Below are 21,708 nucleotides of genomic sequence, written 5' to 3' on the forward strand. Positions count from 1 at the left end.
AATCAGAGAGATAAATGGAGGTTGTATAGCTTCCGTGGTCTGTGGTTCCATGGTATGTGACCACTCGTCAGCACAGAGCACATAATTGGGACCCAAGCTTATGAGATAACCCCAGTGGAAGTTTTTATTTAAACAGGGACAATCTGACTGCTGTACTACAGGTAGGCTGGAACATGAAAACTGGAGGTTGTTGGGGCTTTTTCAGTTAATTCTCTGAAAAAGCAGATGCATTAAAAAAAACCAGCCAAACAAAAAAACCCAAACTCCCCTGAGCCTCACCCACTGCTCATCAGCTGTTTCTAAAAATAAACACAATTGAGATCATTAGCAAAATGCTCACATATGGCATTACTTAATGGGAGTGGAGGGGAAAGGGTTATAAGAGAAATGGGTATCTGTTTCTGCTTATACCTTATAACTGTCTTAAAGATGCTACATTGGAAGCCATCATTTCAGTGTTCATGAAGAAAACCTCCGTTCACCTATTATGAAACTTCAAATTAGAGTTGCCTGTGTGTGCCCTTATGCATCTGCATGTCATAAGTCTTTGTACTTACCCATTCCAAGAGCTTTTACTTGCATTTTTCGTTGGTTTCTGAACACATTTAATTCATGTTTGATTAGGGCTGAGGTAAGTGTTTAAAGCGAATAGAAACCTAATGCAGGATTTAATTAATAAAGGTAGGGAATAAAATGAGGGCTGTCTAAATGGCTTTTTGAATGTTTTGTTACAGAAGTGTCATTTTAGCCTTCACAGACATTGCAAGCCTGGTGATAAAAGTAAGCACTGGACAGAAGATGTGTAAGTAAAATAAATAAAAAAGACCCCAGTGAGACACTTGCTGTGTCATTTATCCACCAGGGACTGGAACTGTGATCCTGAAATCCTTGCTTAGATGCTGCCTGGGGCTTTGGGAAAAAAATGGCCACTTGAATGAAAGCAGGCACACATTTTAGGAAGAGGCAAACCAGAATTCAAACCCTTTGGGCTTGACAGGCTTACTATGCACACCTCCCTGAGGTTGCTTTGACTGCAAGAACTGAGAGGATGAGCCGTGTTCATCTGGCATTGTTTGTGGATAGCAAATGTAGGTACCTACCGCTTTAGGCATACAACTCTCAGTCCCATCATCCAACAAAAGCCCTAAAATTGGTTGAGGATGGTATCACTGCATGTCATTGTCTATGGGAATGGCTGGAGATTCCTATTGGAAGATGGAAAGGTAGGAGGAGCCCAAGCCAGTACATAAGCTTTGTTTGTAGGACTTGCAAATAATGTTTGGGGAAGAAAGGCCAGTTAACAGGTAAGAATTGGCTTGGCAGGATACTGGTGCACATCTATGACAGGGGTGCCTTTTCTGGCTTTCTAAATGTCAATCAGTCTCTTCTGTTGCTCTCTCTTCCTGCTTCACTTTGTATTGCTAGAGTCAGGGCTCTATGGAGCCTTAGGGATGGAATGAGGTCGTAAGAAAAGCAGTGGGGTAAAACTAGAAAGGTCACATCTGCATTTAGATGTAGACTTCCCAGAGCTGGCTGTTGGTATTTGATAAAGAAGCAGTTTGCTCTAATTTAGCCACCTAGTGTTAAAAGACAGATCAAAGTTATAATATCCACTAAAATAAAGCTGCAGTTTTGTCACTTAGCATGGCCATTGCTTTAATGAATTGGGCAGAGTGGACCTGTGTGAAGTTTCAGAGTGCCCTGCCTTAGTTACAGGGACAAAGCAGCTGTCAGGATGCATCACCTTGTAATGGGCTGCCTGTGCTTAGCACCCAGCCTGTCAGCAGGGCAGACACAGCAGCAGATGCTGATGCAGGGCAGGTTTATGAGACTTCCTTCCTTTCTCCACCTTCCCTACCTCTTTATGAAACATGGCTATATCTTTTACGGCTGCAGCTCCAATAATATATTAATTTATGGCGTAAGAAAAATGAGGTAGTTTTGAATTAACGAGAAGGGGAATGGTGCTTCACAGATAGCAGGATAATCCATCAATAATAACGAGTCAGCATGTCTTGTTATTAAAAAGGAGGAAAAATAATAGCATGGATGGAGAGCGTCTCTTGCAAAAGGGGTAGGTGGGTTCTTTTAAAGACCTTGATCTTTACTGATAAGAGCTGGTTCACCAGGAGAGTTATTCTTCTTTTGGGACAATCCTCCCCTACCTCCTGCCAGCCCCAAGTCCACTAGTCTGTGGAAAAATTTCTTTTTATTTCATTCTTTTCCAAAGGGAAAAATAGAAAAAATTCAATATTATTCATCGAGTGAATTCTCAGTTTTGATAGAAAAGATCAGCAAAGTCAGCAGGGTAAGTGCTGGCCGCTGTCTCTTCTGCCATATATGCACTTTTGCATCTTACAGAGCAAATGCTGTAACTCCAATTTCAGCTCTGATGAAATCAGTTCTGTGTAAAATGCTTTATCCCAAGCAGCACTGTGAATTCTGGAAGCCCTTGTGTGGTTGTGTTAGGAGCAGCTGTTTTTTGGCATGGAGCTTAGCTGGGCTGAAACATTTCAGCACATCTCAGAGTGCTTAAGGCCCTTGACCCTATCTGTCCCAAAATCCTTTTTTTTCCACTGTGTACAGACAGATGTTGCTGGACTCTGAAAGTGATGGTAGGGATTTTCTAAGCAGTGCACAGATACAGTTAGAGGAAACTCAGGCTGTAGTTTTCTTATAAATCTGGGGAATCAATGCTTAGCCCAGTCCTTATGTCTCTGTCTGAGGAGAGATTGGTGCTGCCTTTTACAGTGGGCTCCACAGTATTTTAATTCCCTTGCAACAAGTCCTTTTTCTGGCAAAAAAAAAGCTTATCTGACACCTTTTACCTCCCTTGGAGCCATTCCACAGCAGGAGAATATGATCCTTAGAAATGAGTGCAAGAAGGCAACAAAACGAAGCAGCTGTGCTCAGAACTGTGAGCAGTAGTGTAAAGGAGGCAATGAGCAAAGTACTCGGAACCTGGAAATGGGTAGAAAGATGGAGTCAGCTTGGCAATTTTTTGGCTTTTGCCAATTGATTCTTAAACTAAAGTGTCAGGGTTTTGCTGCAGGTAAAATCTTTGTCCCCTCTTCCAATACCCTTTCATCTTGCAGTAGTTCTTCAGGACACTGCAGTGTGTAGTGTCCCTGTTGGAAGAGGACATAGTGGCTGTGGTCCATTGGACAGTCACTCAGCTTCTTGGTGTGTAATTGCAGGCAAGACTTCTACCATAAACCTGCAAGGACTGTATCATTAGGAGCTAATTTTGCAAATGTAATGGAAAACGTCAAAGCCAGTGAGCTGGTACTTGTGAATCCTGATCCTACATCCAAGACCTTCCTTTACATTACCTGAGTTAGCATGTGAAGCTTGCAACCACAATGGATAGCTTAGAGCTGTGTGCTACTGTGCAGAGCACTGTAATGTCATAGTTTGTACCTTTAACCTTTAGTTTCTGGGGGCCTCAGCCTTCCATCCAGAAAATGGATAACCTTCTCCTGCCTCTTCAGCTTCTGCCTCTGGTGGGATGTTAGGAAGAGAAGTGCATGAGGGACAGTGAGGAACACGAGTAATATATGTCAGGCAAGTAAATTGAGATAGATCATTAGCATCTGTATGTGAACATTGATAAAGCTAACTCTTGTCTATTTTCTCTCTGCAATCTGACTAAAAAGCAGAAAAATAAAGTGTGTAAGCAGAGGAGAAGCAATGATGCATTTAGAATTGTATTGAGGTTTAATGGCCTCAAGAGAGATACATAATACAATTTTTATTTTACTAAAGAGGCATGAAACACTCTACTGTCCTCAAGTGAAATAGACTGCGGTATACAGGCTGCAAAAGTTTACCTACATGAGTAACTATCCATGGACACCTCTTTGTTTTCTGTAATGCGGCAACTACTGTGAGTAAACTTATTCCCTCATGTAAAGTGTTCTTTCAAGTGAGACCTATAATCAGAGGAATGTTTTTGTGTAAATGGTGTTCTCAGTTCCAGCAGCTGTGGTGCACACAACCTCTCCTTACTGATAACATTATTTTCTGTAACTATTTCTGCTTACATGGTAAGTTGACATAATGGTGAAAATTACTTTGTAGTTCTATGGAGAATAGCACAACCATGCATTTACTCAAATAACATATAATTATAACAGTGAATGCAGCTTTTCTCTTCCTGTGCACACAGTTTGGGATCAGAGCTCTTCTGTGTCACTAGAAAAAGCTGGTGACCACAAACCAGTGTGTCAGATGATTCAGCAGTTAGGGATTTCCTATGTAGAAGCAACAGGAGTAAAAAGGCATCGTGAAGAACTATGCCATGCAGAAGTACCAGACTCCAGAGGAAAACATAATGTAGATCAGAAGCTTTAAATTTCTTTTCTGCTGATCTACTGTCTTTTTTTTTCCTGTGGAAGCATTGGTTGTTGCTGAAGGTCATCAGCCAAGAATCCTTCTACTCCTGGTCCAGGCCCAGTCATGGAAGTGCTGGTCAAACTGGATATATACAAACCCAGCCATAAGTGGTGGTGCTTCTAATTAATTTGTCAGTTCATAGAAAGGAACTATGCATGAACATGCTGTGATATGGAAAAGCCTTTGGCAAAATAGCTGAACAACATGCAGCACTGAAGTGACCTCAGGAAGGTGGGATTACTGTGGCAGAGGACTTTGCTCTGATGATCTGTGGGGAGCTGGAGAATGTGTAGCTGTAACGAGAGTAAAATGGGATGGAATAACCTCCGGTAAACTCTGCCTTGCTGTGACAATGAAAAGGTTCTACAACCAAGCATGTGGCTGTTGCCAGTCACTCTTTGCCAGGTCAAACACATGCTTTTTGGATGGCTTCCATCCCCACTGGCACCTGAAATTTAACAAGCAAATACTTGCTGTGCCTTGTAATTAAAAGTGAAAAGTACATGTGTCCGGTGCCAAAAAGACAAGAGAAAGCAGGGAGACATGTTGTTCTGACCTGCTTAGCAGTAAAACAAAGATGAGATGTTCTGCTTTGTTGGGTCTAATATGATGGCTTATTCCACTCCTGTGCACGCAAATTGGATCCAGCCTGGGATTTGGCATTGTGGGCAGGTTAGGATGGAAACCTTAGAGGATCTGAGTTGTTTTTCCAGCTCTGATTTTGCTGAAGCCTTACAGCAATGATACATTTTCATTTCCCACCTGCCAAGGAGGATGGCAGAGTGGTTTTCCTTGAGGGGCTCTTGCTCTGTATCCAATTTAGCCTTGATTTGCTCCTGATCCTCAGCACATCCTGCAAGGTGCATCTGTGCTCTTGTGCAGCTGCTGGAGGTGGTAATTAAATGAAGTGCTTTCTCCGTAGGGGGGTAGGGTGTGCGAACTTGGAATTCTGTGAAGTGTTTTGTTTTGGTATGGCAATTTATGGCGGGTATGGCTGCAGTGCCAGGAGCCTGGTTTAATTTTGTACAAATCTGAGCTTTTAGCTGTAATTGTAGTTTGGATATATTGGATATGAAAAACAACAGAGGTCAGAAATAGTAACCAGGGTTATTCCCTGCAAACAGGCATGGTGGGCTGATGTGCACCTCCTTAGAGAAGGCAAGTAGTGCTGGTCCTCATCTGATGTACTTCCACTAATGTCTCTTCTCAGAATTAGTCATGTAAAATATATCTCCTATGGATCTTTCAGACAGGAGAACAGCTCTATCTCAGTCTCCCCAAAGCATTTCTGGCATCTTCATCCCTTTTAATCTTTACAATATGCAAATGAAAGAATTACTGAGATGCTGTAGTCTTAAATATATCCTCTTTCCTGACTGAGCCAGCTGTACGTAGCACATGCTGAGACTATATATTCCAGTTGTATGTTTAGTGTCTGAGTGTAATACTAGTATCTCATGCAAGTAGATTATTCATCCTCATAGGCTAGATTTATGCTCCCTTGAATGACTGGTTCCAAGTTCTGTTGAGATAAGGCACATATTGAGGTTGATTGTAGATAAAACTCTAAATTTTATTTCTGACAGTATCAGGATTCTGCTGAGGGGCTTTTCAAGTTAATAGTGAACCTGGGGTGCTTGATCCTGGTGGGGAAGGTGTGCTGTTTGGATAGCAGATTTATGCTTACATCATTTCTCATTGACAAAAGTGTCTTGACGACTACACAGACTATTGTCACGGTGCAACATACAAAACATTATGAAACTTGATCTCAATTTTGAAGATGGCCTAAGTATATATAACTAGGGGACAGCAGAATAATTGCATACTGTATTTCAAAAGAGGATTTGATATTCATGAAAATGAACAAGCACCCCAGTGATGTCCCCTTTTGTGTTGCAGTAGCACCAGAAGACCCTGTTAGTTTAGAAAAAGAAGGAGAAACAGAAAATCAGTTTATACCTTACTACTTTCTACCTTGTAATGGTCCTCTTCTTTCATGTACCCTCTGTAAAAGACAAAACATAATACAAACACGTAAAACTCACATGTAACTTGAACAGCATGATGTGCTCTTATTCTTTCTGAGTGTTGGAAAGATGGGGAACCCACAGATGGGGTCCCCTTGACATTAGTGTCAGACAGCTATGCTTTCTTCTCAAGCCAACTTACTGGAGTAGAGAGCTGCAGTCTCCAGCACAGCTGGAGAAGTCTATGGAGGAGATCCTTCACAGGAGTTGGAGGCTTATAGAGGCAGCTGTTGACACCTGGAAAGTTCAGTGACAAGCAGTGTGATGCTGCAGAGTAGAGGTTGGTTTGTAATTACAGAGAAATCCTGATGGGAAGGAAGTTCTGGAGGGAGGTTAGCATGAAGTGCCTGAAAGGTCTTAAGAGAGCTATTTGGCTCTTTGGTCACGGTACATATAATGCAGGCCCAATGCAAAAGTCTCAGGGAAACTATTTCATTGCTCAGTTTCTATGACTGTCTGACTCATTTTTCATTATCCAATAATAAATACAGTAGTGAAAGTCACCTTTAACACTTAAAAATTGCTTGGATTTTATTGGATTGTATTGAAGTGAGTGCCAAGGTATAAAAGCCTTATGGCTGAGGTACTTTTATAACACATGCTTCATAAACCCTTATAAAGTAAGTGCAGTGCACTTCATCCTTTAAGATTACAGCATTATGGTTCTGAGAGATGGTGATCTGGTGCTATATTCATTAATTAAATCTGTTATTAATGTGAAATTTGGGGCAATAGCAGTGAAGTTACAAGAAGTTGAAACGGGCTAGATCCAGACAATTTATCTCTCGTGAAAGCTCAGTGCACCTTTACTGCTTGACTGATGCCCACAGGTTATCCTTAACATTAAGGAAGTTTTTGAGCCATGTGAAGTCAGGAGCCCCAAGTCTGGGCTGCTCTGTAACACAAGGGGTTGTGATGACTGCCTTTTGGGACACAGTTAGTAATTATGTGGAAGCCGTTGCCCTCTTCACAGCTGTGTTGTTTGGATTTCCAGAGAGCAGATGTCCTCTCATCACAGCTGCTGATCACTAAGTAATGGGGTGGATTGCTTTACTTGTATGTAGATAAATAGGCTTTCTCGCTAGAGCAGAGTTTTTGTGACTGCTATCTCCCACTTTTTGCTGTCTGACCGATGTGCTTGGTGACTGGAAAGTAGAGGTTGGCTTCCTTTTCCCTTGATTATTGCAGGAGTGAGGGTATTTACTGGGCAGTTAGCAGGTGTCTGAACATCTTCTGCAGAAGTTTCTCTAAAGTTAAGGTGTGCTTTCTAAACTAGTGCAAGTCATGCAAAGATATTTTCACTTTCACGATAATATATAGGGGTGTTATTTTTTTCTGGTAAATAGTTACTTGTGATATCAGTACATTTGTGTCTCAGAGGGGCTTGAGCTGACTTAATTTAACTTTTTTAATTGAACTCACACGTGGTGAGAAAGGAAAAAATGCATGAGATTTTCATTGCAGTGCATTGCATCTGTCCTCCATGGGATTGGCATAGAAGGGCTTTGGGTATACTGTGTAGCTGTGTTCTAAGAGGTTAAGGTTTTGTATATACCTCCGAGGGCATCTACCTCCAAGGGCATCGTTTAGCCTGCAGTGCAAGTAAATTGCAGTAATGATATAGAAGAGAGGAAGAATGGGAAGGGAATGAGTAACCAAATATTTGCCAAAAATTTGAGAAATTTCAGATGGTCAAACATTTAATTTAAAATGCTTCAGCATTAAGAAATTATTTTTCCAATAATAGATTTCCAGACTATTTGTATTGAACATACTTATGGTAAACTGATGCTTTGAAGGAAGAAAAAAAAAATTTGTATCTTTAAGCCTTTAAATGTCATTTGATTTTGGTTTTTCAGTTTCAAAAGGAGGAAAAGACATCATAAGTCCAAACAAAGCAAAAGTCCTCTGCTTACATTGACATTTGAGCATAAATTGTTGAAAGTTTGTTGCTTTTTAAACTCAAAGCTAATATGGAACTTGGAAGGTAGGCTTAGCTCAAGAGGTCTTGTGGGACCATACAATCCTTTACATGTTTTACCCAACAAAAACAAACCAAAACCAAAAAAGCATTTTTTCCCTTTTTTTAAATCAGGTTTTTTTTTTCCTCATTGTTGATGTAAATGTAGCCTGGCTTTAGGAAGGACCTAAAGTTGTTTTAGGAAGGACCTAAAGTGCTTCTGAGTTGAGGCTCTAGTGGGAAGGGATGAAAAAATGTAATGGTAAAGCCATTTTGCATAGAAAATGAGCGCATTCGGTGTGGAAATCACTATGAAGCTGTAAACATGAAACCCTGAGTTTCTGGTTTTGGAGCAGTGATTGTGGCAGAACTACCTTTTCAGTTGCAGAAGAGGACAATGCAGTGCTACAGAGCAAATTCCTATTACTTTGCTAAGGAGCTGGGTTTCTTTTGTAATTGTGGAGGCTTTTGTGGTTTGTAGGAGGATTGGATTTTTTCAACTGCTTTGTTTATTCCTTTTTAGAATTGTACTTTCTACAGGTGAATAAGAATGTGACTGGGACCTCTGAAAACGACTTCTTATGAAAAGTGCATTAAAATGAAGAGGAAAATCAGAAGGCAGTACACAATGGTTTAATGCTATCTACTTGTTTCTGGGAACAAAAGACATTTATTTTGAACCTGTCTTCTTTATTCATTTACTGGATGCTTCCTGCTAATGCAGCTCAGTAGTACTCCTGCTACAGATATTGTACCTATAAAGCTTCTTCATGCTGATTTAAAGAGATGCACTTTGGTAATTTACAGTGAAAATTTATGTTGATTGGTTGGGAAAAAATAAATGATTCAGTGAAAACTAATATTAATAAAAATGTCTTTTATATGGCACATGGTTTCAGTTTTTTGTCCAGAAGTAGTTTATTAAAAGATTCAGCTATGTATGAAACAGATCTTTGTTGTGCTGGGATACATAGAACAAGGGAGCAAGAGCAGTGATAAAACCTTTTGAATCTGATGCTAAGGATACAAGTGATATGATGGGAGGGTGAATGTTGTTCTTGTGCCTTTTGTGCAGAAGAGGGAGGGTAGTGGTGATATGCCAAGCAGGCCTGCTCATGTGAGGGCAGAGCTGTGAAGGATACTGAGAGAAGAAATGCGTGACAAGCTTTAGGGGAAGTGTTTGGCATAACTGCCTGACGGATTCAGGCTAATACAAGCTTTGGCTACCTGTAGATTCAAGCCAGTAGAGTCTAGGCATGTTGCAGTGTTGTGACCGTGAGAAGTGTGCTAGTTCATTACTAGTGTGGTTCAGTATTCCAGATCACAGTTGTCTTTGTGCTTGGATAGCCTGGAGTAGGGGTCACCTGGAAGAGTGCGTCACCATCTTGACTCATCCACCTGCACGTAGCCCAAGTGAAACCAATACTGAGGAAACTTTGCATTTACCCAGTGACATCCCTGGAATTCTAATCAGGGTAGCAGGAACTCAGATTCTTAGTTACAAATCCTACCCTAATTTTTATTATATTAGCCTGTCGTGGTTTAAACCCAGTCAGGTGAACCCAGGACATAGCCCCATCAGAGGGCAAACCATTTTAGTGGATTTTTGCTGTGATATGGTGTCACTTTCCTTCCTGCTGAACATCTCAGTCCATACATTGTAGTTTATGGACGTGAAAAGTGTCCCCTCTGGATCACCTCCCTTCTATGTAATTCCTCTGCTGATGTCTGGTGTTCTGCTGAACTGGAGTTCATTCAGAACAGCTCTGTATGTATCATCATTTCCCCCAGAGCTCCTGCTTTAAATGAGCACACACCACCTACCAGACAGCTCTCTTCCTCTGCGTTCATCTCCTAAGGAGTTACCTGAAGTTCAGTCTGATTTTTCAGCCTGGTTTGTTTTGTCTGGTGCTTCCATTCATTGTCTCCTGAATTTTGGAAATTGGGCTGTAGACTTGAGAGGAAGAGCTATGTAGCATAAACAGCTCATCTCAAATACATTTTCAAGGACTTACCTTAGCAGTAATCAATCCTGCTTTCCCTTCCCCTCTCCATTTAAACTAGAGAAGGCAGCAACTGAAAATCATATTTTATGTATATATGTGTGTATATATGATAATGGAGAAAGGTAAAATGTAATTTCCTTTTTAATAAAGGCTGCCATTTAATTTAATATTATAGAAAATGATTAGATCTTAAAAAGCTATAAATTACATTTGACAACTCTCTGATGCTCCTTTGCTGTTCCTCATGGCGATTATAAATGGCAACATAGGGTGCTGGCAGAGATGCTCATTCTGACTGGAGTTTGTTTATTGGCTCTTAATGAAAAGCGATTAATCTAAATCACTACTGGGGTGGATCCTTTGCCCTGGCCCCATAATGAGAAGTGGTGGTTTCAAGCCTTTGACAAATGTCCTGCTACTTCCCCTGCCAAAAGTTTTCCGCTCTCTCAATAGCTTCCCCCAGGAAAAAGGCACGCAATAATAATGATAAAAAGGCCAGGGTCTCCCACTCTTGCCATGTAACAGAACTGGATTGGTCCTAGCTGCATGACTGTTGGTGGCTTTTTGTTTTTTCATTCTGGTTGAGCCTCCAGTTTTCTTCCTTCCTACTTTGTAGGATCAGCCTTGCTTACAACGATGGATGAGAACGGGGATGTTGGTTGTGTTTTTTTCTTCATTTGAAGAATGGAAAGTGGATATCAGAACTGGTGAAGGGGGGTGGGCTACTAATGTGATGGCACTTACAACAAAGTATAACAGTTGTTAGACTCTTCCAGCTTTCCCTCTAGCTTGTAATTTTCCTACCTTGATGGTTTTATTATTTGATCTTGCAACCACTGTTACACTTCCAGAGGAACAAATTGCCTGGATTGTGAAACCTTTGATGGAAACATCACCTGTTCCATCTTATCTGACCCATTTCTTGAACTGTCTGCTGAAGTGCTGCAGATCATGTGTGAAAGGGCAAAGAGGATGTTTTCTGTGTGTACCACATCAGGTCTCTGCAACTGTTAGCTGGCTTGTGCTCCTTATCCGAAGGCAAAACACTAAACGTGACCTTTTAATGTACAGCATTATTAGCTCTGTGACATCAGGTGGAAAACTTTTTATTCCTGAAGTATTCTTCCTTTTAAATGTAAGATCTCTCTGGAATATCTTGTTATATAGGCAGTCTTACATCCTTTTTTTCCATTCTGCAGAATCAAGCAGTTTTTACTAAGCTGTTACAGTTTTATGGCACAGGCAATATGCTTTAGATGAATGGGGGTATACTTGAGGGACAAAATGTCTTTTTGAAGTCTAAGTTTCCAGTGACAGAAAAAAATATCTTGAAATACTGGGGAAACCTTTCTTGTCTGAAGCAAAACGAAACATGTCTTGATCTGATTAGAAAGAAGAAACTTGCCAAAGCTTCCTTGTTGGTGGAGGCCATCGGGAGCTTTTCTCAAGACTAATTCCCAGGGAGACAGTAGCCTGTGGGGCTATTTCTCAGTTCCCATGCTGTGCACCAGAGCACTTTTTTAGGAGTAATGGTGTGGCTTTCTGAGGCAACAAGTGGTTGTTGCTTTATGAAGCTGGTAGGCTGTATATGTGAGGAATGTTGAAGGAGGTCTGAGCTCAAGCTGTGGATTTATACAGGTGGCTTCACCCTGGGACAACATTCAGTTCTAGTTTTAAAGGCCCTTTTCATTTCTTAATGGAAAGGATCAGAAACCATTTATCTTCTATTCACTTCCCTTTGGTGACCTCATGGAGTTAATGAGGTGCTTAAGATTAAACAAGCGCTGAATTTTTTTTCTTGATCGAGGTCTAACATACTGAGGGTCTTACTAGTCCTTGTAACTGATTTTTGATGTCAAAATTAATGTGTTTCCCTATGGTAGTCTTGAAGTTAGAGCTCTGTGAAGTAGAATAAGAAAAGTTATCATGGACATGTGAGCACAAGAAAACTACAGTGGATATCAGCTAGATGATCATTCTGCAGCTAGCTAAAAAAGACAGTCCCTGGATCTGTTTTCCTGCTGAAAAGCAGTTTCTATATTTGTTTCAGCTACTGTATCAATAACCTGCTGTGTTTAGCACAGATCTAATTTATTTCCCACTGTTTGCCTTTATTTTATGGTACTGGCATTTACTTTAATGTGATGTCGTTTTCTCCAGATGTTAATAACATGGTGTTAATGTTTCCACAACATTTTTCTTGATAACATTTATGTAGAGCATGCCATCTGATAATGTGGAGTCAACGCATTTTAAAATATTGGTAATAATTTTCTAATTAAAATTAGAGGCTCAGAAGTGTTTGCCTGCCTGAACAAATTGAGGTCATACACTTTCCTGTGTTTGGGGAAAATTACATGTTCACTGAGTGAATGAGTATCTCCTACTGTATAAATTGGGAGCATGATATATAAGATTGTGTATTAATGTTTATGCATATGTACACAGACTGTTTTCAGATGCCAGCAGCTGTTCCAGGTAGGCATTCTATGTTTCCAGGGAGGGATGCTCTCATCTGTAGTCTGTATGCTGCCAAATAATGAGCCTTAAATCTCAGGAGTTCCTTGTGTACTTTTGGAGACAGTATCCTGCGTTTGGGAAGAGAGGTGATAGACTGGAAAGGGACCAGGAAAGCCTGGTGTGGATGTCTGAAGTTGCTATATCCAACCAAAGTCAGCCTTGTTATCAATATAGCATTCTTCGTTCTTGCTGGACTTGTTTTATCTGGATAAAAAATGAAGAAAAAAAAATCACTGAATGAATCTAGGAATAAATCCACCAAATAAAATGGAAGTGAAACACTAAAAAAACCCTCTGCCATTTGGGAAATCCTATGGGCTGTTTACACTGCTGAACAATGTTCTGAATACATCTAATAGGAATCAGTGCTGTGTAACCTCACTTTTAAATGCCGTTCAGTTTTACATTTCAATTAACACTCTTTTCCCTCAATTTTTCCATTTAGATCATGCTTCTTAGTGATCCAGAGATTGAGAGTAGCATCCTCATCAGTTCTGATGAAGGGGCTACCTACCAGAAGTACCGTCTGAACTTCTATATCCAGAGCTTGCTTTTCCATCCCAAGCAGGAGGAGTGGATTTTAGCATACAGTCTGGATCAAAAGGTGAGCAATGGATTTCATATTTCAGTGATTCTAGAGATGTGTTGAAGGGGATAGTGTCTACAACTGCACACTTCCAGAGATGGTGAAGAAATTATGGTGTGCTTTACTGCTGTCACCTTGCAAGTTTAAATGTGCTCAAAACCCACTCAGTGACTCCACAGCAAGCTTGGATCACAGTGATCATGATGGGTATGGAAACTTAAGTAGTGGTGACAGTATGGAAGATGGAAAGAACTAAGATTTGACATGACATATGGAGCTAAAAATCTATTGATTTGTAGGCCTTGGTGATTGCTGAGCTGTCTTTAAGGACTGAGCACTCAGGCTGAGTTAGTCCATAGCAGCTGGCTGTTGTGTGTAAGGCGGTGCTCTTTCTGTTTGCAAACTGAACTCAGTTATCTGGAAATCAGCGGGCAGCAGCAGATGACAAACTGTGCCACTTTTTAAGTCACTTTGCAGTGCCTTCTGTTAGTGAGGCAGTTCTTAAGCCTGTTACTTTGTCTTCTTTCATAGCGCTCATCTGTCTTGAAAGATGCTGAGCAATGCAGGTGCAGTGTGACTAGTAACATGAGGCTGTAGAATATGCGCTCCAGTTCCAGAACAACAGTCCCCACTACAGCCCAAAGCTGAGACACAGGCCAGATGATCAAGTTACAAATTTTAGAAAGCTTAAAACTTGCCAAGCTTTTATTTTTCCTCTCATTTCTGTCACCCATAGACTCAGGAAAGTAAAAACATGCTGAATAGCCACTTTGTAAGTTTTTTGCATTGTGGTGGGTTGATTCTATCTGCCACCAAAGCTGCTCTCTCACTTCCTCTCCTCAAATGAACAGGGGAAAAGAAACACCATGAAAGGCTGGTGGGTCAAGATAAGGACAGGGAGATCCCTCAGCAAGATGGCTGAGTTTTTTTGTCATGGCAAACCAGGCTTAATTTGGGCAAATCAGCTTAATTTATTACCCACCAAATCACAGTCGGGTAATGAGAAATAGAAAACAAATCTTAAAATCATCTTCCACCCACACCTCCCTTCTTACCCAGGTTCAACTTCACTCCTTTATTCTCTAACCTCCTCTCCCTGAGTGAGGTAGGGAGATGGGGAATGTGGGTTGTGGTCAGTTCATCACATATTGCTTCTGCCACTACTTCCTCCTCAGGGAGAGGACTCCTCACACTCTTGCCCTGTTCCAGCATAGGGTCCTCCATGAATTTCTTCAACACGAGTCCTTCCCACAGGCTGCAGTTTTTCATGAACTGCTCCAGCTTGGGTCCCTTCCATGGGATGCAACCCTTCAGGAACAGACTGATCCAGTGTGGGTCCTCTGTGGGGTCACAGCTCCTGCCAGCAAACCTGCTCCAACATGGGCTCCTCTCTCTGCAGGGCCACAGGTCCTGCCAGAAGTCTGCTCCGATGCAGGCTTCCTAAGGGGTCACACCCTGCTTTGGGCATCTCCTCCAGCATGGGGTCCTCTATTGGTTGCAGGTGGATATCTGCTCCACTGTGGACCTCCATGGGCTGCAGGGGCACAGCCTGACTCACCATGGGCTGCACCACAGGCTGCAGGGCAATCTCTGCTCTGGCACCTGGAGGACCACCTTCCCTATCTTTTTTACTGATGTTGGGATCTGCAGAGCTGTTGCTGTCACATATTCTCACTCTTTTTTCCATCTGCATTTGCACAGTTTTGCTTCAGTTGCCCCACCCCACCTTCTTAAATACATTATCCCAGAGGCACTACTGCTGCTGCTGCTGTGCTCAAGCCTTGTCCAGTAGTGGATCTGTCTTGGAGCAGGCATTGTCTCTGTCGGACATTGGGGAAGCTTCTAACAGCTTCTCACAGAGGTCACCCCTGTTGCCCTAGCTGCTACCCAAAACCTTGCCCTGCAAACCCAATGCATGCATTAATGTGTCAAATGTGTGTGTTTTGTGGGTGGGACTTTCAATTCCTACGGTGACTCTTGAAGTTTTCTAAACTAGTCAGTCTCACATCCCAGCTATAAGGACAATACACCTAAAATATTGTGCCTCTTGTATTTGACAGAATTTCCTTTGAAAGGCTAGTGAAAGTCTTTACCCAAGTAGTTACTGAGAGTATAATCAAATAATCTCCTACTGCTGTAATTCCCAATGCAACCTTTCCATCTATTTGTTAACAGAATGCTATGGCAGGCATCAGATAGTTTGCTGCTAAGCTACTGATGATGCTTGAGTGACGTTTGCAAGCACAAACCTATTGAAAATACACTCCTTTCATAGTATCAGATCCTTACGGTATGAAGGAGTTAGTCAAATGTTAAATAGTTTTGTGCATTCAGATGTACAGTGTAACAGCCTTGAAGTAGGCTAGAAAGACCAATTTATTCATTTGATGTCATGGAATGGTTTGATGCTATTTTCAGACTTGAGGTAAAGATTTTAAATGGAACTGGTATTTGTAAAAAGAGAGCCCTGAAAGAAACAGACATCTGATGAGGTGCTCATGGATGTGAGAAGCCAAAAATGACATGCTGAGTATGCATTTGTGAAGAGATAGAGCTGTAGTGATTGCGGGGCATCTGCTTTTGGGCTGAAACACTATACTTGTGTTTCCAGTGATTTGTAGTCTTTTTATGACATGTTAGCCACTGGGAGGAAGAATCAAAATACAAAATCTGTGCTCACACTTGACTGTGAGGTTGTAATTATGCTCCCCTGGTCCAGGACAGCAATAATGGCTCAGGAGCATTTTTGCTTCTGCTTCTTCAAACTTATGCATCTGTGTGCCCACCTCAACTGTTCTCTTTTGGTTAGAAAAGAGCCAATAAAAATAAACTGAGTTAGAAACACTTTGAGGATTCTTGCCTTTTTTCCCAGGAACTGAAAAAAATTGTCCACAGTGCAAAGATGAGGTGCTCTGCAGCTTGTTGGCCAAATAGAAGTGGAGAAATGCAAAATTCAGGCTTTGATTTCATGTCTGCCTTTGCATTCGGGGCCACTTATGCTGCTTTTCGTCAGTGTTCAGAAACATAGCCTCAAGTGCTGGTTGCAAGTTGGCCCTTGAGAACCGTGGAGGCAGTGCTTTTCCCAGTTGAAGTGTTTCCTTGGCAGAACCCAGGTATATAGATTGTGCTCAATGACATCTTGGCTTACAGCTGTAAAAGAATTGTCACTCTGGCTCAGGATCATGCAGCTTCACTGCAGTTACAGTTGACACTGAGATAATGGGCAGTGCTGTTAGAGTGCAAAGGCAATGCTGTGGGCTGTGACAGAGGTGCTATGTGAAGTCCCCAGATGAAGTCTTCTAAGAGACCAGTGTAATACATTTCTGTTTGTCTGGAAACAGGAGTACTGCTACAGCTGAGTGGGAATCAGCAGTCAGCCATGACCTTCTGTTAGATGGGGATTAGGCCAACTACAAGAAGGAAATATCTTTTAGGCTAAAAATCCTAAATCCTTCAGTAGCTTCATCAGGTCTTGTCCATCTTCTTAAGATTGTTGTGGTTGTTCTCCTCTCTTTTCCTCTAGAAGCCAGATCTGGATCTCACACCTTCCCACATTGCTACTCCATGCCCTATCTCCTCACTGTAATCATGGGATCATGCCATGATCATTTGCTCTCTGCTGCTGCTCAGAAGACAGAAATCAAGTGCTCTTAAAATAAGTGGCTAGAGAGGCTGAAGTAGTGCTCTGCAGTTGTGAAAAGGGTATCCAAAGAGATGCCATGCTGTTGTCAGGGGCTAATTCTCCAACTGCATCCTAGTTCTGCTGGTACTCCACTTTGGTTTTGTGCCTATTTTCCTGTGAAGTCACATGGCACAAGGTGGTGTTGGATCAAGTAGTGTTTGCTTTCTCACTTCATGTATCCAGGTTTTTGGGATACAACTACTCCAAACCAATTTGGATTTAATGCATGAAAGGACAACAAAATAGAAAGCTCATCATTAGTCTGTAACCTGTAGGTAATGTTAATTCACAGATACTGTGACAAGGAAGGTGCTGATGAAAGTCATGTTGTATGTTTGCTGTATATTCAGTGGTGGAAGACCACAAGCTTCCACCTCTCTAAGATTTAAAAGTGTATTAGACCTTTAAAGTCTGTACTGACTACTTCAGAGGCTGATTTAAAAATGTAAATAACTCTGAAAACAAATTCAGTGCATAGCGTTTGACCCCCAGGAGTAGGAACTGTTAAGGGCAGATGTAACTCATCCTCTCGTAACTGTGAATGTGTAAAAAAGTTTTCAAATTTAATTTCATTTTTTAGATTGCAAAATAACTTCCAGATTAGTATCTGGTCCTTTCCAACCCAAACTATTCTATGATTCTATGATTAACTTCATAGCTGAAAAAGCCAAAGTCTTTCTGACAAATTATCTTTTCCATAGAATCATAGAAGGGTTAGGGTTGGAAAGGACCTTAAGATCATCCAGTTCCAGCACCCCTGCCATGAACAGGGACACCTCACACTAAACCATGTCACCCAAGTCTCTGTCCAACCTGACCTTGCACACTGCCAGGGATGGAGCATTCACAGCTTCCCTGGGCAACCCATTCCAGTGCCTCACCACCCTCGCAGTAAAGAACTTCTTCTTTATATCTAATATAAACTTCCGCTGTTTCAGTTTTAACCCATTACCCCTTGTCCCATCACTACAGACCCATCAACTGAAGTAATTGAATACAGCACCAGTTCAGTCCCCAAATCTTTTATTAACACTCCCACATGAGTTTTGTCCCTGTTTTTCCTCCTTGTGGCTATTCCTTGAGGAGCAACACAGTAGGTTGAATGAGGGGGATGGATCTTAGCAGGCTTTCTGAAAGATTTTTTCCTGTGTGGCTATTGGTTACTTCATTCATTTAAGCACAAACCGGAGCCAGCACCATTTGTTCTCTCTTTGGAGTATCCAAAGAGTTACTGAGGGATGCTTACTCAATTTGAGTCGATACAACATGTCATTACTGTTCTTAATTTTTGGAGCCAATTATGACCCTCTTGTGCCTTGCTAGCTCTTTTGTACTATCAAATAAATGCAGCATGGCTGAGCCAAGAAATCTGTTTGTGTGGGAATGAACTTAAAGCAACTTCATACCCTAATGTCTTCTCACAACATACAAAGCATAGATAGGACAATTTTTTGCAGGATATGGGTGGTTGTAGTACTCCCTGCTGAGCAGCCATGTCACATTGTGCAGTTATCAGACCCTGGGAGATTAATTGCATCCTGTGAGTTGAAAATCTTGGATCTTCTCCTGGTAGCTTTGTGTGTATCTACTCTATTGATAAAATAGTGCAATCTGATGTGTGCACATATTGGTTCTGTTAATGGCCCTATGTGGCCTTTGACAGAAGGTGGACAGTATGTAAACGTTATAGCCAGTTTTGCTGCAAGTTTGGCCTGGGTCTCAGTAGTATTGTCCATAGTGGCACTTGGATATATGAACTAATACAAAGGAAACTGGGTCTTCATCCTCCATTTTTTTCCCAAGTTTTTGCAGAAAATGATCCATGTGTCAAAGTGTGATGGGAAGGGGAGCATATGAAGCATATGAGCATATGAAAAAGGTGTGATATTCTCCTTTGGAGAGTATTGGGAACTGCTTTTACAGAGTGCTATGAAAGCTTGGGGTCTACCAGCATGCACATGAGGTATAGTTTTCACTGCTGCCATTCATAGTGGATTAAGATCTTGAATTGGTCTTGCATTTCTGATACTAATATTTCAAGTGCATGATCACTTATATAATTTATCGAAGAAAACAACTTGTTCTTAATAAGCTCAACTTTCCATGCCCCATTCCTCTGGGGAATGGGAATCAGTCTGGAGGTGGGAACGGAGAGGAGTTTGCAGCTCCGTGGAAGCTCTCTCTGAATGACATTGAAGCTTCCTTCAGAGAAACAAGCACAACTCTCTAGTGTGAATATCTGGTTGAAGGATAATTTAAAAAAAAAAAAGAAAATATTAGGGAAATAGGGAAGGAAATATTTAAAATATTTCAAATCACTATTTTTAAGAGAAAAAACTAAAATATGAAGAGATGCAGTTTCACCTATTAATTACACTCCAAACTGTGGTTGGGAACCTGCTGGGAATAGGTGAGAGACTGAGTAATTCAGTAACACACCCATTTAAATTCCCCAGGCACACCATTACAAATTTGAGAACATTGGTTAAACAAGAAGTTTGGCAGTCAGTGGCTTCTCCCTCCATAGGGCTTAATCTTCAGCAGGAAGTGAACAAGAGAAAGTGGGTGTCTTATTATCTCTTTGAATGAGACAGTAAATAAAATGTGCAGGATAGCAGTGTGCTGTATTACCAAGTTCCACCTGGCAGACAGTATCAGGTCTGACTGGGGAGATTCCTTCAGTGTTGGAGATGTGGCAAGTTATGATCTGAAAATTGAATGTGGTGCACGTCACAGACACTGCTGAATTTATCAGAAAGAATCATAGATAACACTGGGACTACTTGGAAAATTGGTTTTTTAATGGACGCAGCCAGAGGCAGAGCCACAAAGCTAATGCCACTCTGCCGTCAGGCAGAATTCTCCCCTGGAGTTTGCGCACAGGCTCCAAGTATGCCATTGGACAGTTGTTAAACAGTTAGACATAGGACAGTTAGACAGCTAAGGGTGGGATGTTAGTTTTGTTTGTTGGTTTTGGGTGGGGGTTTTTGGACACTGTCTGGTTGGGTAGGGTGCTGCCAAAGAAATCCAGTGGGACTTGCTGAGAGGAGGACAAGGCTAGGTTCATGTTCTTCTTCAAACGTTATCACTTGTCCATTTTAGGCACTGTATGGCAGTCATCCATCTTTGTCTGGAATACTTTGTGATGAGCTGGTTTCATAGACTCATGGAACAGCCCGGGTTGGAAGTGATCTCAAAAGATTGTCTGGTCCACCTTTGTGGGAAGGGGAACCTAGCACCCTGTGCAGTCGTGTCTTGAAAGCCTCCAGTAAGGGAACTCCAGTACATCCCTGCAGAGGAGGTTCCAATGGTTGATCTCAGTGTAAAAAAGTCTTCTTATGATGAAACCTTTTATAATGAAACATTTCTTAGATGCAACCTGTTCTGTTGCAACTTACACCTATTGCCTCTTGTCCTCTCCATGTGGCTCCTTGTGAGGAGTTGTTACATAGAATAAAGCCAGACCTCTATATATGCACACAGGGAGAAAAAAACAACTCGTCATCTCTTCCTTTCCTGTCTTGGTAGGTCACTGAGCTGGGCCATTAAGAGACCCCTCAATGCCCTGAAGGACCCTTGGTCCTTGTGTCTCAAGGGGAGCCAGCGCTGTGGGGTTTCAGGCTTAGCTCCTCCACCTGCTCTGCTCAGCTTCTTTAGCACACACTAGGGAATTGTATTCTCCTTCATTCCCAGCACGTGTCTCAGCCCCAGTCTCAGATATTTCTGTGCCTCTTATGGAAACCCAGGCACTTGAAGACTTCAGGGTTGTGTTCAGGTGAGGATATTGCACTTTGAGTTGGAACTCCTAATGCTGGACAGTGTGATTCTAAGATAGCAACTGCATACTGCAATCATGCTGAAATTAAACAGTGTGTACTGCTGCATGTCCAAAGTGAGACATGACTCCAGTCCAGGCCTCTAGGTTTTCTTTCCTTAGGAACTGAGATAAGGAGGTGATGAAGAGAGGTGGCTGGCTAACATCTCATTTTGATATACATCAGCAGACATCCAGATCTGTCACTTGGTTCTCAGCAGCAGTCCTGGTCCTCGAACTGAAATGTAACTGTAGTTTTCAGTAGTGTGAGCAATCTCTCCTTCTCAGCAGCAGCCTGAGACTGCACCTCTTGGGAAAAACTCAGCTTTTCTTAGGAAGATGTGAACGTTATATTTAACAAGGAAAATAAGCAGATTCTGTGTGAATCCTCATGGTAGAATCGCCATTTTGTTGTATGATGTGAGAGACCACACTGGGGCTGATTTCTCATCATGGCTCATTGATATCTGAAGAGCACTATGACTATGGTTCCAGTCCTATGGATAAAATACTCAGCTTTCAAATTTATCTTATGCCAGTCACTTGACATTTGAGCACCCTGCAGTGTGAAGCTGGAGGCACAGCTATCTCATTCTTTTCTTCACCTAAAGGGAAAAGAAATAGAGGAAGCTGACATAATAACAATTACTCTTATAAGCCTATCATGCTGATGAATGAAATAAAGTGAGGATGTTACCAAGCTGTAAAGAAACAC

General features: G+C 41.6%; 1 protein-coding gene across 1 annotated transcript in view; it reads left to right on the top strand.

The window, feature by feature from the left end:
* Positions 1-21,708, top strand: part of SORCS3 (sortilin related VPS10 domain containing receptor 3) — a 297,645-nt gene that overhangs the window by 145,414 nt on the left and 130,523 nt on the right. The window contains exon 4 of the mRNA XM_057420990.1: positions 13,357-13,515. Within this exon, the coding sequence (XP_057276973.1) occupies positions 13,357-13,515 (159 nt within the window). The remainder of the gene's footprint in view (positions 1-13,356; positions 13,516-21,708) is intronic.

The sequence above is a fragment of the Pezoporus wallicus genome, unplaced genomic scaffold, assembly GCF_028554395.1.
Source record: "Pezoporus wallicus isolate ANWC-B61680 ecotype Strahan unplaced genomic scaffold, APGP_CSIRO_Pwel_v1 contig_3365, whole genome shotgun sequence".
Classification (NCBI taxonomy): domain Eukaryota; kingdom Metazoa; phylum Chordata; class Aves; order Psittaciformes; family Psittacidae; genus Pezoporus; species Pezoporus wallicus.